Raw genomic sequence first — 13,819 nt, 5'->3', positions numbered from 1 at the left:
CTCAAAACATTATTTAAAGCTCTGTTTTATGGCTCAGTGAGTGATTAGCCAATTCATTCAGTCTGAAAAGGTCCCAGATTCGATGATGGGTCTGTGCTGAATTATTTGGGGTAGTAGTATGGGCATTACAATTGACTTCATTATCTTTGGCCTATGAGGAGGAAAATCAGCCCGGGTTCCCACTCCTGATCACTAGTTAGTAATCCCTGTTGGAAAGTCCCAAGTGTGTTAAGCTTGGGTGAGGACAGAATCAAGCTCAGCAAGATGAATAATAGCCACTTGGCTGTGGCCACCCACAACAAATAGCATTGCAGGTAACTTCATGCTCATGAGCTATGGAAGAAAATCCCAGCCAGGTAATGAGCTTGGGGCAGCATGATAAACTGATACAGTAGAATGCCTCACTAATACATAATTCCAATTTACTGCCTGCAGTCATTGTTGTCGGGGAGGAATCAAATCATCGTGTTTCTTTTATTACTGCAGTTTTCTGCATCATTATTTGGAACAGTAGGAAAGAAAACTAGAAATTACTCAAATTGATCCATATCAAATCATTGTAAATTGCTAATTCATTTGGTTTGATGTTACAGATATTGTGGATCTTGCTGAAGAAAACCTTGAAGCTACTTACAATGCCATAACGCTCCCTGAAGAGTTTCATGATTTTTCCAATCAGCTGCCTGATGTGGAGTGAGTCCCTGAACTTTATACACTGGTGGGCTAAACTGTGCATGCATGCTGCTCAGTTTCGTGTTTTTCAGCTAAATTTGTGCTCTTAAAGGCATTTAGCTTGCTCGTTATAAACAGCTATTTTAGCAATACAGCTATTCTTGTACAGAGCAGATCTTTTTTTTTTAAGAAATGCTTTTCATTTTTAAATGCTTTTCATTTTTAAATAAAAGAAAACCTTTAATGTTTGCCTTTTTTCCGTTGCCATTTAAATCATGTTTATAATACCCGCACTTTGGAAAATGAAAATGTATGCGGGCAGGGGAAGGTTTACGTTCCTCTTTGATGGTCCTTTGGACCTGATCGATGCTGCACTGCAATGAATAAATAATTCCTGCCAATTTTTATTCTATTCTCAATCATATTTTTGTCACGTTGTGGCCCACTTTATTACGATTGAAGCCACTCGTGTCTCTGAAATCACCTTTTTGAGATTATTTCATGACACAGCTCCTGGTGTTGTGGCCGATTCCACCCGTTGGGTGAACTTTTCTGGCCGACTGACACTAAGAGGTCTTTCTGCCCACTTGTTTGCTGGTTGCATGGAGTTCTTAAGGTGACATAATGCCCAACTTTGTCAGCCATCTCACGGAGTGTTTTATATTTAATGGGCTCAATTTTCGCCGTTTTTTTAGCACGTGCCATTTTTTTTGGCGTAGGTATTTAAATCAAAGTTTCCCCCAGGAATCTGCGCCGGCGTAACTGAGTTAGTTACGGTTTTTTTACGTTGTTTTTTTTTGACGGGGGCGTTCCCTCATGTCTGTGCCAGTTTTGATGATTTTACACAGTTTGGCCGAAAAAAATTGCTGCTAGTTTGGCGTATCTGGCCACTCCCGAAAAGCCTTCTGGTGAGTTAACAGATAGTAGCACACATTGAGAAATCGGCACTGAAAGAGGCCATTGTTTTTCATCCAAATTTTTCGGAGGGAGTCAAGAATACTTTAAATATCCACAATAAAGGTGACATTTTTTTAACCTTTCAACGGAGTACATGGAAGTTTCAAGGAATTCTGAAGTTTTCTTTTTTTTAAACTCACGTCACCACCAAACATCTTCAAACAAGGCTGGAGGGTCGCAGCGCCGGCCGGCAAAATTGGCTCCGCGCCCGGACACGGGCTCCGCTCAAAACAAGCCCAGGGAGGGAGGTGGCGATCGGAAAACTGCACTCGGCAGCAAATAAGCCCAGGGGAGGAGAAGTCACAAGACTAATGAGCCGGAGGGGTGGGAAGAGTCACAAGATTGTAGAGACCTGCATGTGGTCCATACAGACGTTGGGGAGAGACAACAAAGAACCTGTCCTGCCTGCCTTTCTGCCGTTTTGAGCTTCTTGCAAAGGTAAAATTTAACCATTGGTGGAAAACCGACAATACCATACCTTGTGCGAGTCTTCTGCATCATGGTGCTACGGAGGAGAGTAATGATTCGACGTCATCGCATGAGGAACCTCAGAGCCCGTAGGGTGCTGGGCAGGAGGCCTTACCTACCTCAGGTGTATCGAGACACTTGTACTGCACCTGAGTGATGCAAACTTTTTCAGAAGGCTGCAATTCTGCAAAGAAGTTGTAACTGAGATATGAGAGTTGGTGAAAGCAGATCTGCAACCTAGAAGCGTCAGGGGGGCTGCTTTGTCAGTTGAAGTGAAGGTTACAGCTGCACTTTCATTTTATGCCTTCGGATCGTTTTAAGCTACAACTGGGGATGTGTGCGCCATTTCTCAACATGCAACACGTGTCTGCATTCGGCAGGTAACAGCTGCACTATATGCCCAGAGGAATGACGACATAAAGTTCCCCATGACCGCCCAGGCAATGCGTGACAGTGCTGTGGGCTTCACCAGGATTACTGGTTTCCCCAAGGTACAGGGCTGCATTGATTGTACCCACATCACCTGTGAGCACCTTTTGGAGGATTCCGAGATGTACAGGAACAGAAAAGGTTTCCACTTCATTAATGTACAGCGCGTATGTGACGACATGCATCGCGTCATGTCAGTCAATGCAAGATACCTTTGGAGCATCCTTGATGCGTTCATCCTACGCGAGAGCGTTATATCAGCCATGTTTCAGCAGCAACCAGAAGGGCAGAGCTGGCTACTGGGAGACAAGGTACAACCTCGCCACCTGGCTCATGATGCCCCTACACGTAACCTGAACGGAAGCTGACCGAGAATACAACATGTCGTGCAGCAATGTAGGGAGGACATTGGCATCTTGAAACAGCCTTTCCAATGCCTGGAACAGTCTGGAGCCTTCTTGCTATGCTCCCCTGAGATTGTCGGTCAGTTCACTATTGTGTGCTGCATGCTGCATAACTTAGCCATTATGAGGCAGCAGCAGTTGATAGGAGAAGACCCACCTGCGGTGAGAATGGCGATAATAATGAGGAAGAAGCAGATGACGAGCAGGAGGACGAGGAAGCCATGCAAGTACCTGAACCCGGAGCACGATGGCGGAGGAGGGGGGGGGCCATCGTGCCCCTTTAACGATTGCTTGAACCTTGCGCCAGCAGCTCATCCGTGAACATTTTGCTGCCTGAAGGTTTAGTGACAGCTATTCCAAATGGACTATGTTTACTGTTTGGAGCTGTTCGTAATGTTGTGTTGTGTTAATGGAACAAATGTTGGAAATTATTCTTGTTAACTTCAAAAGTTGTGTTAATAATCGAACAAATAATGGAAATAATTCAGTTTTAATGTAAAATATATTTTATTCAAAAGTTTAACAAACAGTTCTTTGTACTTAACTTTAATAAAATTATTCTTCGAGAATGAAAACTTTAAAGTTTTCAGTTACGATCACTTAAAAACTTTAAAATCACTTACTAACTTTTAAACTTGTAAATTTACATAACTTACAAAAAACTTTTAATTTGAGAACAACAGTTACAACAGTAACAATAATAACAACAACAGCAGCAGCAAAGAAAGGCTGCACCCATCTCTCCTCCACCTTATCCTAAGACCACCCGCTGCGCTTGTTCTTGGTGACTCCACAACCCCTGCCTGCAGGCGGTGGCGCAGTGTTTCTGGGGTTGGTGCCAAGCTTATTCTTTCTTAGATCTCGGGTAGTGCGCACATGTTGAGGGGCTTGTTGGAGTTAGCAGCTGCAATAAGGGAACACACCAGGCGGCAATGTGGAGGACCTGGCTTGGGGCACTTTAGAGGCTGGTGGGGATTGGAGTGGCGTTGATTCTGTCAATGGGCGCAGGATCTGGGTGTATTCTCTTATTGTAGCTGCTAACTCCAACATGCCATCCCTCATGCGCCCTGACAGTGTCTCAACGACCTGCAACATTCTCTCCCTCATGTTGACCAAAAGTGTCTCAACTACCTGCAACATTCCCTCCCTCACGTTCACTGATAGTGTTTGCACAACCTCTGACGTTCCCTCCCTGATGATCACTGACAGCGCATCAGCTACCTGTGACATTCCCTCTCTTGTGGTATCTGACATGGTTTCAGCTGACTGAGATATTCTCTCTCATGGTCCCGGACATTAGTCCCATTGCTGTTACTTCTCCCGACAGTCCCACTACCTCGTCACCCACCCCACTGATGGTGTCCAGGAGTGATCGCGTAAGGCCAATGCTCTCCCCACTCATTTCCATCATCTGAAGCACATCTGTTAGACCCTGCACCTCAGGAGAGCGCAGTCGAGCTCGCCGTCCCTCCCTCCCCACGGGTGTGGCTCACACCCCACCACTGGGACCCGCAGCCTTGGAAGGTGAGGCCCTAGGTGTGCCTCGCTGTACCACACCACTGGGACCCGCAGCCTTGGAGAATAACAAACCATGGAATATCCCACCAACACTCAAACCACTATTATCATCATAGGCAGTCTTTCGGAATCGAGGAAGACTTGCTTCCACGCTTAAAATGAGTCCTTAGGTGGCTGAACGTCCAATACGAGAGCCACAGTTCCTGTCACAGGTGGGACAGATAGTTTTTGAGGGAAAGGGTGGGTGGGACAGGTTTGCCGCATGCTCTTACCACTGCCTGCGCTTGATTTCTGCATGCTCTCGGCGATGAGACTCGAGGTGCTCAGCGCCCTCCTGGATGCACTTCCTCCACTTAGGGCGATCTTTGGCCAGGGACTCCCAGATGTCAGTGGAGATGTTGCACTTTTTCAGGGAGGCTTCGAGGGTGTCCCTGTAACGTTTCCTCTGCTTGCCTTTGGCTCGTTTGCCGTGAAGGAGTTCCAAGTAGATCGCTTGCTTTGGGAGTCTCATGTCTGGCATGTGAACGATGTGGCCTGCCCAGCGGAGCTGATCAAGTGGCTAGTCACTAGTCACGGAAGGGGTTGGCACCTTAATGGGCGCCACCTGCATCTCCTTCAGTAAAACAGTGGGGGCTTCATCCATCCCCCAATGCTCTTGGTCCGGAGAGTGGGATTGGAATATGTTGTCCTCCTCAGGCTCGTCCGCGTCTGAATCTTCTTCTGCATTGTCAGGGTTGGCCTCAAGTTCTGCAAAATATAACGGAACAGTCAAATGGTTAGCAGCAGAGGAGGGGGCAGGGTGGGTGGCATGAGTAGGCTCACACAGCGCAGGCAGCAGGCTCATTTGAAGGACCACAATGAATGATAGCCCATTGCATCAACTGAAGAGTAACTGACCGAGACATCCCCAGGAACCAAAGATTGTGCAGTACCGATTGCTCCTTTCCAGGCAGGACCCATCAAAGCAGCGACCCTCTCTTCCAAGAGTGTCAGTGGGTGCAGATTTGCTGGGCCGCCTCCTGTTTGAGTTCATACCCTTTTTGTTTGCTTCCTCTGCAAAGATGAAAATGCAACTTTTTATAGAAGATGTCTTTCTGCCGAGTGGGACATATACAGCTGGTCACATTTACAGTTGCAATTCCATTGAATAAATGAAAATATTACTTACACTAACTACTTGACCAAGGTCCTGGCACTTTTTACACTGGCCTCCAGATGTCGTAGTAATCACCATTGCACAGTAATCTTCTGCAACTTGGTTCCAGCGTTTCTTCATTTCTTTGGGTGGAACTTTTATGTGACCTCTGCTGGTGTCCAGCTCCTGCCACCTGGCCTCAATCACAATAACTAGTGCCTCCACTTCATCCTGTAAGAAATTCTTGGTCCTTGCACCACGTTGCATCTTGTACTGCAGCTCCAATTTTTCCAATGCTGTCACACAGCACTCAACATTCTGACACACACAACTGGTTCTTTAAAAATGGCCCATTTGAAGATCCGGAGCTGTACTGTGCATCCATTGGGATCACGTCAAAAACGTCTTTTTTTCACGCATGCGCAGAAGGTGTGACATCGTTTTTTCGGCGCAGACAGCAGGCTCCACCCCTCCACCCCCCCCCCCCCCCCCCAAGGCAACTGGACAGGCCTCACGGCGCCAAGTTTGAAAATACAGCAAGGAAACTTTGGACAAATATTTTTGGTGCATTTCTGGCCTAGAAAAACGGGCGTAACTTTGGCAATACGCCAAAAAACGGGCTTGGGCAAAATTGAGCCCATTATCTGGTACCATTACTTCACCTAAATCATTAAAGATTTTGAGCTGAATCTTAATTCCCAATAACTGGTGGGTTGGTGGTGTATTTGAGGTTAAAATGCAATAAAATCTGAAATGAATCCAATGTGCGTCGAATCCGCCTACTTACGGTTTTAATAGAGGTGGGACGAAGAGCGGGTGATCAATCCACACGCGGACTGGTCATTAAAATATTATAATAGGCTACCTGCTTTCATTTTAACATTCATTCTATTTTTAACTCACCTTGTCCGAGCCTCAGGAAACCCAGCAGCTGCAAGGAGGCGAGATGGGCTGAATCCAAGGCAAGTGCCTTTACAGCACTGGTTGTGGGCCAGGAGGAGCAGGAGTGCATGCTCCAGACCCAAAAAGCTACCCGGTGAACACCCTTCGCTCTCTGTCAGTTTGCTGCCCCTCATCTGCCCGCACCCTTCCAAAAACCATGATCCCTCTCATTCCTCAATATACCTACCTGCTCTTGTATGCTTCGGCCTTGTGAAGCAGGCTTCCCGCCCAAAAGGCCTCCAGCATGTTAACTGCCTGTGGGCGGGAACCCGCCCAAAAAATTTAAAGGAGCCGTGCAGTAAAAAAAACTGCAGGACATTCAGGAAGCTTGTTCTTCGGGTTTCACAACCTCACAATAGTCCACCTCCCCTGCATGGAACTCGTTTCCAGGCTAAAATCCAGGCCTTTGCCACTTCTCCTTCTAACATGTATCCTGAAATTTCCAAAGCTGATAATTTATTGTCAGTACAGGTTGAACCTCCCTTATCCAGAACTCTCTTGTCCAGAACCACCCCTTATCCAGAACCATTCCCAGCCACCGGGTGGCGCATACGCAGAGCTCCGACATGGACAAATTGAAATCCTTCCTCGCTGCCAACTCCCGCAATCACTGGCCTGACCCTGCGCCCCGCAATCCATCCCCCCCCCCCCACCCCCCATGATCTCTCTGCCGCACTCCTAGCCCCAAGCTAGCCAGCCCCGATATCCCCTTGTTCAGTACCTGTACCATCCAATTTAACATGACCACCGCTCAACCAGAAAAATCCCTTATCAAGAATAGGCCAGGTCCCGAGATAAGGGAGGTTCAACCTGTACTATTTCGTGCTTTCAGTAACATTCTAAACATGCTTGTAAGTATGAGATTGTAACAATTAAGGGTGGTACATTTCACTATTGTATCTCGTTCAAGCTCTACACGAGAGTGATGACACCAGTATTTCTGCCCATGCTTTCCCGTTCCATTCATGCTGACCTAACAATTCAAATACACTAGGTATTGAGCATTATAATGGCTGTAGGTTAAACATTCTCAATCACTGTAGTTACAGAATATCATACCATGCACAAATACACTTAAAGTGATTCACAGAGATTATGCTATTTAGAGGTAGTATTCCCCTCCCCTCAGCCTCATGAGCAATGCTGAGGTAAATTCACTTGTGATTTATAAAATTAGTGGTTGTATTTCTAATCAATGAAAGTAACACTTAGAAAATAAATGACAGTAAGGGTTTTCTGAACTGCAGTCTTCAGCTGTATTGTAACTAATGGAGATTTAATTTACTCTAGTATCTCATGGTCTGTAATGTAAGCTAATGAAAGGGTGCAGATGATTGTAATTATTCCCACCCATCCATACTGATTTGATCAGAGCACCCTGCTGAAAAAGTAACAAGTGGTGTGCAGGACTCCAAAGATGGCAAATCAATGCTTCAACTGGTTCTACATGAAAAGTGGTCCAGCCCCAGGCATTTACTCTTTTAGTACATCTGAGAGTTCAGCACTTATCTGTGAAATACCAGAGTATGCAAAAGACATCTCTGACATTGCTAAAGGGGAACATGTTTACGTCTCTCCTTTATATGCCTCTCTTCAATGAGCTGGTTGAGATTTGGAGCCCATTATGTGGAAAACCACAGGTACAAATCCACAGCCCCAGACTGAAATTTTCATACTGCATATTACTTATGCATTAAACAATTCCAAGCAATTTATTTCTTAATCATGATGCTATCTGCATTTATGCTGAATATTTTTTTTTAAATTGAGAGATTTATGTACATAAAACTCAGGTAAACTTCGGCTAGTTAAACAAAATAACTGCCTGAATTAGGACATAAAACGAGATAAATGTAGGATATATCAGTGTTTATTGTGAATAATTCTGTTGCACATTTAAACTATATACAGCTTTAGAGAATCAATGTAACCTTTGTATTACCGATGTAGACTGTAGTTGCTGCTCATTTAATTTAAATTTGACTTTGTCTCTAGTGCAATTGATGTTGCTGAGCACTTTACACTAAACCAGAGCACAGCCGAGGCGATCACCCTTAGAGAAGATATGTGCGGTATTCTTCAGGATAATGGATTTGGTGAGGAGAGATGATAGCTCTTTAAAGTTACTGCCTAACTAATCCATGATCTATAGTTGTGGTTAGAAATCACTCCATGGGCCCAAGTTTCCACATGATTTGCGCCTGATTTTTAGGAGCAACTGGTGGAGAACGGACTATCTTAGAAATCGCAATTCTCCACTTTTTTTTTTCTGCAGTTCTAGTGAGGTAGAACAGTTCTACTTTGGAACAGAATTTTTTCTTCAAAAGGGGGCGTGTCCGGCCACTGACGCCTGATTTGAAAGTTTCCACAGTGAAAACGTACTCCAAACTAAAGTAGAATGGAGCAAGTGAAGATTTTTGTAGAACTGAAAAAACCTGTTCTACACATTAAAAAAATCAGGCGCAGGTTACAAATTAGGCGTCCAGAACGAGGTTGGGGGGGGGGGGGGGGGAAGGGAAGTCATTAAATTCTACAATCAATCCTTATTTATACTTATACAAATATTATACAAATAAATCCAACCTGAATAAACATTTATAAGCAAAGAAAAGATTAAATAAACCATCTTCCTACCTGTGTGAAAGTGCTTCTGCCATAGTTCGTTGCCGCGGGGGATGGGGAAGGAAACTGCCGTTTGCCGCCACGGAGGGGAGGGAGGGGAAGGAGACAGCGGTTTGTTGCCGTGGAGGGGAGGGAGGGGAAGGAGACAGCGGTTTGTTGCTGTGGAGGGGAAGGAGACAGCGGTTTGTTGCCGCCACGGAGGGGAGGGAGGGGAAGGAGACAGTGGTTTGTTGCCGTGGAGGGGAGGGAGGGGAAGGAGACAGCGGTTTGTTGCCGCGGAGGGGAGGGAGGGGAAGGAGACAGCGGTTTGTTGCCGTGGAGGGGAGGGAGGGGAAGGAGACAGCTGTTTGTTGCCGTGGAGGGTGGGGAGGAGATGGAAACAGTGAGAAGGCTGCATGTGCTGATGGCAATGTGCTTTTATTAAAAAATGTTCAAAAATTAAACAGCTACAAAGAACTACAAAAATGCCCCAGTGCCAATGTTTGTTTCACACTGAGCATGCGCGAACGCTTCAACGCGCACGCGCAGCGTTGCTGGCAGGAAAAACATTAATTTAAATAGTACCCGCCCCCTCCCACTTACAAAATCGGCGCGCGTATAGGCTCCACCTCCCTGGGCGCCATGCCAAACAGACAAGGAGCTGCAAAGCGCTCGAGAATAGCGCGTTTTTTTTCTGGCGCCGTTTTAGGCGCGAAAAACGGGCGCCCAGCTCGGAGGGGCGCCCGTTTTTTATCCTGTGGAAACTTGGGCCCCATATGTTACATATTGTGAGAATGTGACTTCCCTTAGAATAAAGAGGTTTGTCTAGCCATTAGATGTAGACATTAGACTGGATTTGTTCTTACACTTATATTGTGCTTTTATGGTAGAAAACATCCCAAGGCACTTTACGTGGTGGGTGGGGTCAGGGGCAGGGAGGAGTGAAGCAAATAAAGGAATAAATGCTAAGCCATTGGGCTAGGAGGGAGAGCAAAAAAGTTGAACTTTGCAGAAATACTTGTTTAAATAGATGGTTTACCTCTTTCTCCTGCTTTGGACTTTCCAGTTCTCTGAGTGAGTGGTCATTCTGTCTGAAGGAGGCCTCAGCATTGAGGGAAGAAGGGCCTCATTCCCTTTAGGATGCTGTTAAAATGGCAGTGCCAAGCAAAATTTTTTGCAGAATTGAGTGCTCGTGCCCCAGATACTGGAATTGGCACTGGCCTGGCAAAACTCCATCTGCGTCTCTGGAGGAAGCCTCGTCTCACTCACTTACCTCTGGGAGCTTGTGGCCATCATAGACTTATGGGATTGATCGGTTTCTGAGTGTTGGAGAATCCTTAACACTTCCGGCACTTCAGTGTGAAATACAAGTTAATAATGCGGGTATTATAGCTTTCCACATTTTCAGAACGTGTTCTGGGAACAAACATTGTAGCCCATTTTATGAAATGGACTTGAAAATCTAATCAGACTCATCTCCCTTCACCAAGGGATAGATTTTCATCTTCACCTCCTGGCCAGTAATCTGGCGAAGTGGATCGCCTGCCCGCTATAGACCCTGCCTGATTTCAGTGGAACGATAGTTGAACGGGTTCGATAAATTGCAGGTGATCAGCTGCGGCAGATTGCTGTCCAGGTGGTGAAGATGCAAATCTAGTCGTGTATCTCTGGGAACTGAAATTTGCTCTCAAGTTTGTGAATCCTCCCTTTTTCTGAGTTAAAATTTCTTCGATGGAGCCTGTTGCCATGATAGCATTGGTTTCAGCCAGAAGAGTTAGCACACTTCAGGAACAGCTAGTTGATTAGGTCAGCATGATGACAAGGCTGATTTAAGAATTCATCCTGAAATTGTTTTTTCTTTCTATCCCTCACACAAATCGAAGATGGAGTGTAGATACTACTGTATGAGTGCTAAAAAGTCTTTAATGCATCATTTTGAAGGAACAAAAATTTGTGTAGAGCCCAATTTAGGGCACATATTTCTAGTACAGCCATAACAAAAAGTTGGCAACATGGCTGAGTGCCCTGCTTTGTTGCTAGGCAGCAGGAGGAAATTTTTTTTTTAAAAGTAATTCCATTGGGTCTTCTACTTTACTTGCAGGTCTTAAGGGCACGCTGGAGATGATCGGCAAGGCTGCCTTTGTACCTTTACTTTGTTATAACATAAGAAATAGGAGCAGGAGTAGGCCATATGGCCCCTCGAACCTGCTCCGCCATTTGATATGATCTTGGCTGATCCGATCATGGACTTGGGTCCACTTCCCCATAGCCGCATGTTCCCTTATCGGTTAAGAAACTGTCTATCTCTGTCTTAAAATTTATTCAATGTCCCAGCTTCCACAGCTCTCTGAGGCAGCAAATTCCACAGATTTACAACCCTCTGAGAAAATAAATTTCTCCTCATCTCAGTTTTAAATGGGCGGCCCCTTATTCTAAGATTATGCCCCCGAGTTTTAGTCTCCTCCATCAGTGGAAACATTTTCTCTGCATCCACCTTGTCAAGCCCCCTCATAACCTTATACATTTTGATAAGATCACCTCTCAGTCTTCTGAATTCCAATGAGTAGAGGCCCAATCTACTCATAGGTCAACCCCCTCATCTCCGGAATCAACCTAGTGAACCTTCTCTGAACTGCCTTCAAAACAAGTATATCCTTTCGTAAATATGGAAACCAAAATTGCACACAGTATTCCAGGTGTTGCCTCACCAATACCCTGTATAACTGTAGCAAGACTTCCCTGCTTTTATACTCGATCCCCTTTGCAATAAAGGCCAAGATTCCATTGTCCTACCTGATCACTTGCTGTACCTGCATACTAACCTTTTGTGTTTCATGCACAAGTGCCCCCAGGTCCCTCTGTACTGCAGCACTTTGCATTCTTTCCCATTTAAATAATAACTTGCTCTTTGATTTTTTTTCTGCCAAAGTGCATGACCTCACACTTTCCAACATTATACTCCATCTGCCAAATTTTTGCCCACTCACTTAGCCTGTCTATGTCCTTTTGCTGATTTTTCGTGTCCTCCAAACTTGGCTACGTTATACTCGGTCCCTTCTTCCAAGTCGTTAATATAGATTGTAAATAGTTGGGGTCCCAGCACTGATCCCTGCGACACCCCATTGGTTACTGATTGCCAACCCGAGAATGAACCGTTTATCCCGACACTCTGTTTTCTGTTCGTTAGCCAATCCTCTATCCATGCTAATATATTGCCCCCAACCCCGTGAACTTTTATCTTGTGCAGTAACCTTTTATGTGGCACTTGTCAAATGCCTTCTGGAAGTTCAAATACATCACATCCACTGGTTCCCCTTTATCCATCCTGTTCGTTACATCCTCAAAGAATTCCAGAAAATTTGTCAATCATGACTTCCCCTTCATAAATCCCTGCTGACTCTGCCTGACCGAATTATGCTTTTCCAAATGTCCTGTTACTACTTCTTTAATAATGGACTCCAACATTTTCCCAACTACAGATCTTGGGCTAACTGGTCTATAGTTTCCTGCTTTTTGTCTGCCTCCTGTGTTTACATACATAACAACAGTCACTAAAGTCCAGAAATGTTTAATTATGTGAAGCATCTTAGATGCAACAAGGAAGCTAAATAATGCAAGTATTTTGTTTTCAATTTATCAATCCAATGTATGCTGCCTTTTGGCCAGCGTTGTTTTTCTAAAGACACTACCAAGGTCCAACAGAAGCAACCTAGCCCCTTCTCTCCTGCAATATTTATACTATTTGGGCTGGTATTTTGGCTTTGATGTTTTTGGGATGGTAATGGCAGTGGGGTGTTTTTGGGGCGGGAATGGTAATGGGATGGTAAAGTTTGCGCCCGAGAACAGTTTGCACCTCAGAAAGTAACATTGGGCAGCCAAGCCCTGGGGCACAGCGCTAAGGGAGGTGTTGTACACCTTTCTTGGGCGCTAGCATGGGAAACTCCCGAGCCAAAGGGCCGGGCTGGGAGTACACCTGAGAGGTGCGGGGGAAACCTTTTTTTAAAAAGCCACAAAAACATTCTCAAAACATAGCCCACACCACCACAACACAAATCGCAAAAAAAATTAAAAGAAAAAAACAAACACAGTTACCCTTAGGAGTCCATTACTTACCTCTCCACTGTTGGTATCGTTGGACTGCCTGATTTCCCAGGGGTGGGGCACACTTCGGGGCGTATGGGTCGGGCAAGAGTCAAACTTCGTGCCGGTGTCGCAACCAGGGGCGTTGCACACTGGCGCAGTTCTTGTGGGGGGTTGTTGCTCCGCGCCGCCGCAAAATCGGACCTGAGGATCGCTGCGGGGCGCTGGAGGCTGACTTCCCGCCCAGAACACCTCACCCCCAGTGTTCTTGTTTCGAATAAAACTAATGCATTAGTGTTTTAATGGAGTATGCAGTGAAGGTAATGTGGGCAACAACAAACCGCTGACAATGAAAGATCCTAAAGAAGATATGTCCTTTGTGCTTTTCCTCTCATGAGTTTAAAAGAATAAGAGGCGATCTCATTGAAACATGCAAGATTCTGAGGGGAATTGACAGGGTAGACGCTGAGAGGCTATTTCCCCTGGCTGGAGAGTCTAGAACTAGGGGTTACAGTCTCACGATAAGGGGCCGGCCATTTAAGACTGAGAGATGAGGAGAAATTTCTTTACACAGAGGGTTGTGAATCTTTGGAATTCTCTACCCCAAAGGGCT

The 13,819-nt window shown here is 45.4% G+C and overlaps 1 protein-coding gene across 5 annotated transcripts in view; it reads left to right on the top strand.

Annotated features, from left to right (window-relative positions):
- The window catches only part of LOC139277658 (double-strand-break repair protein rad21 homolog), a 100,158-nt gene that overhangs the window by 13,872 nt on the left and 72,467 nt on the right, over positions 1–13,819 (top strand). For all 5 annotated transcript variants that reach the window (XM_070896418.1, XM_070896417.1, XM_070896420.1 and 2 more), the window contains exons 5-6: positions 594–693; positions 8,521–8,621. In XM_070896418.1, the coding sequence (XP_070752519.1) occupies positions 594–693; positions 8,521–8,621 (201 nt within the window). The remainder of the gene's footprint in view (positions 1–593; positions 694–8,520; positions 8,622–13,819) is intronic.

This window comes from Pristiophorus japonicus, chromosome 12 (genome assembly GCF_044704955.1).
Source record: "Pristiophorus japonicus isolate sPriJap1 chromosome 12, sPriJap1.hap1, whole genome shotgun sequence".
Classification (NCBI taxonomy): Eukaryota; Metazoa; Chordata; class Chondrichthyes; family Pristiophoridae; genus Pristiophorus; species Pristiophorus japonicus.
Note: the sequence above shows the minus strand (reverse complement) of the source record. Positions and strands in the feature narration are given on the sequence as shown.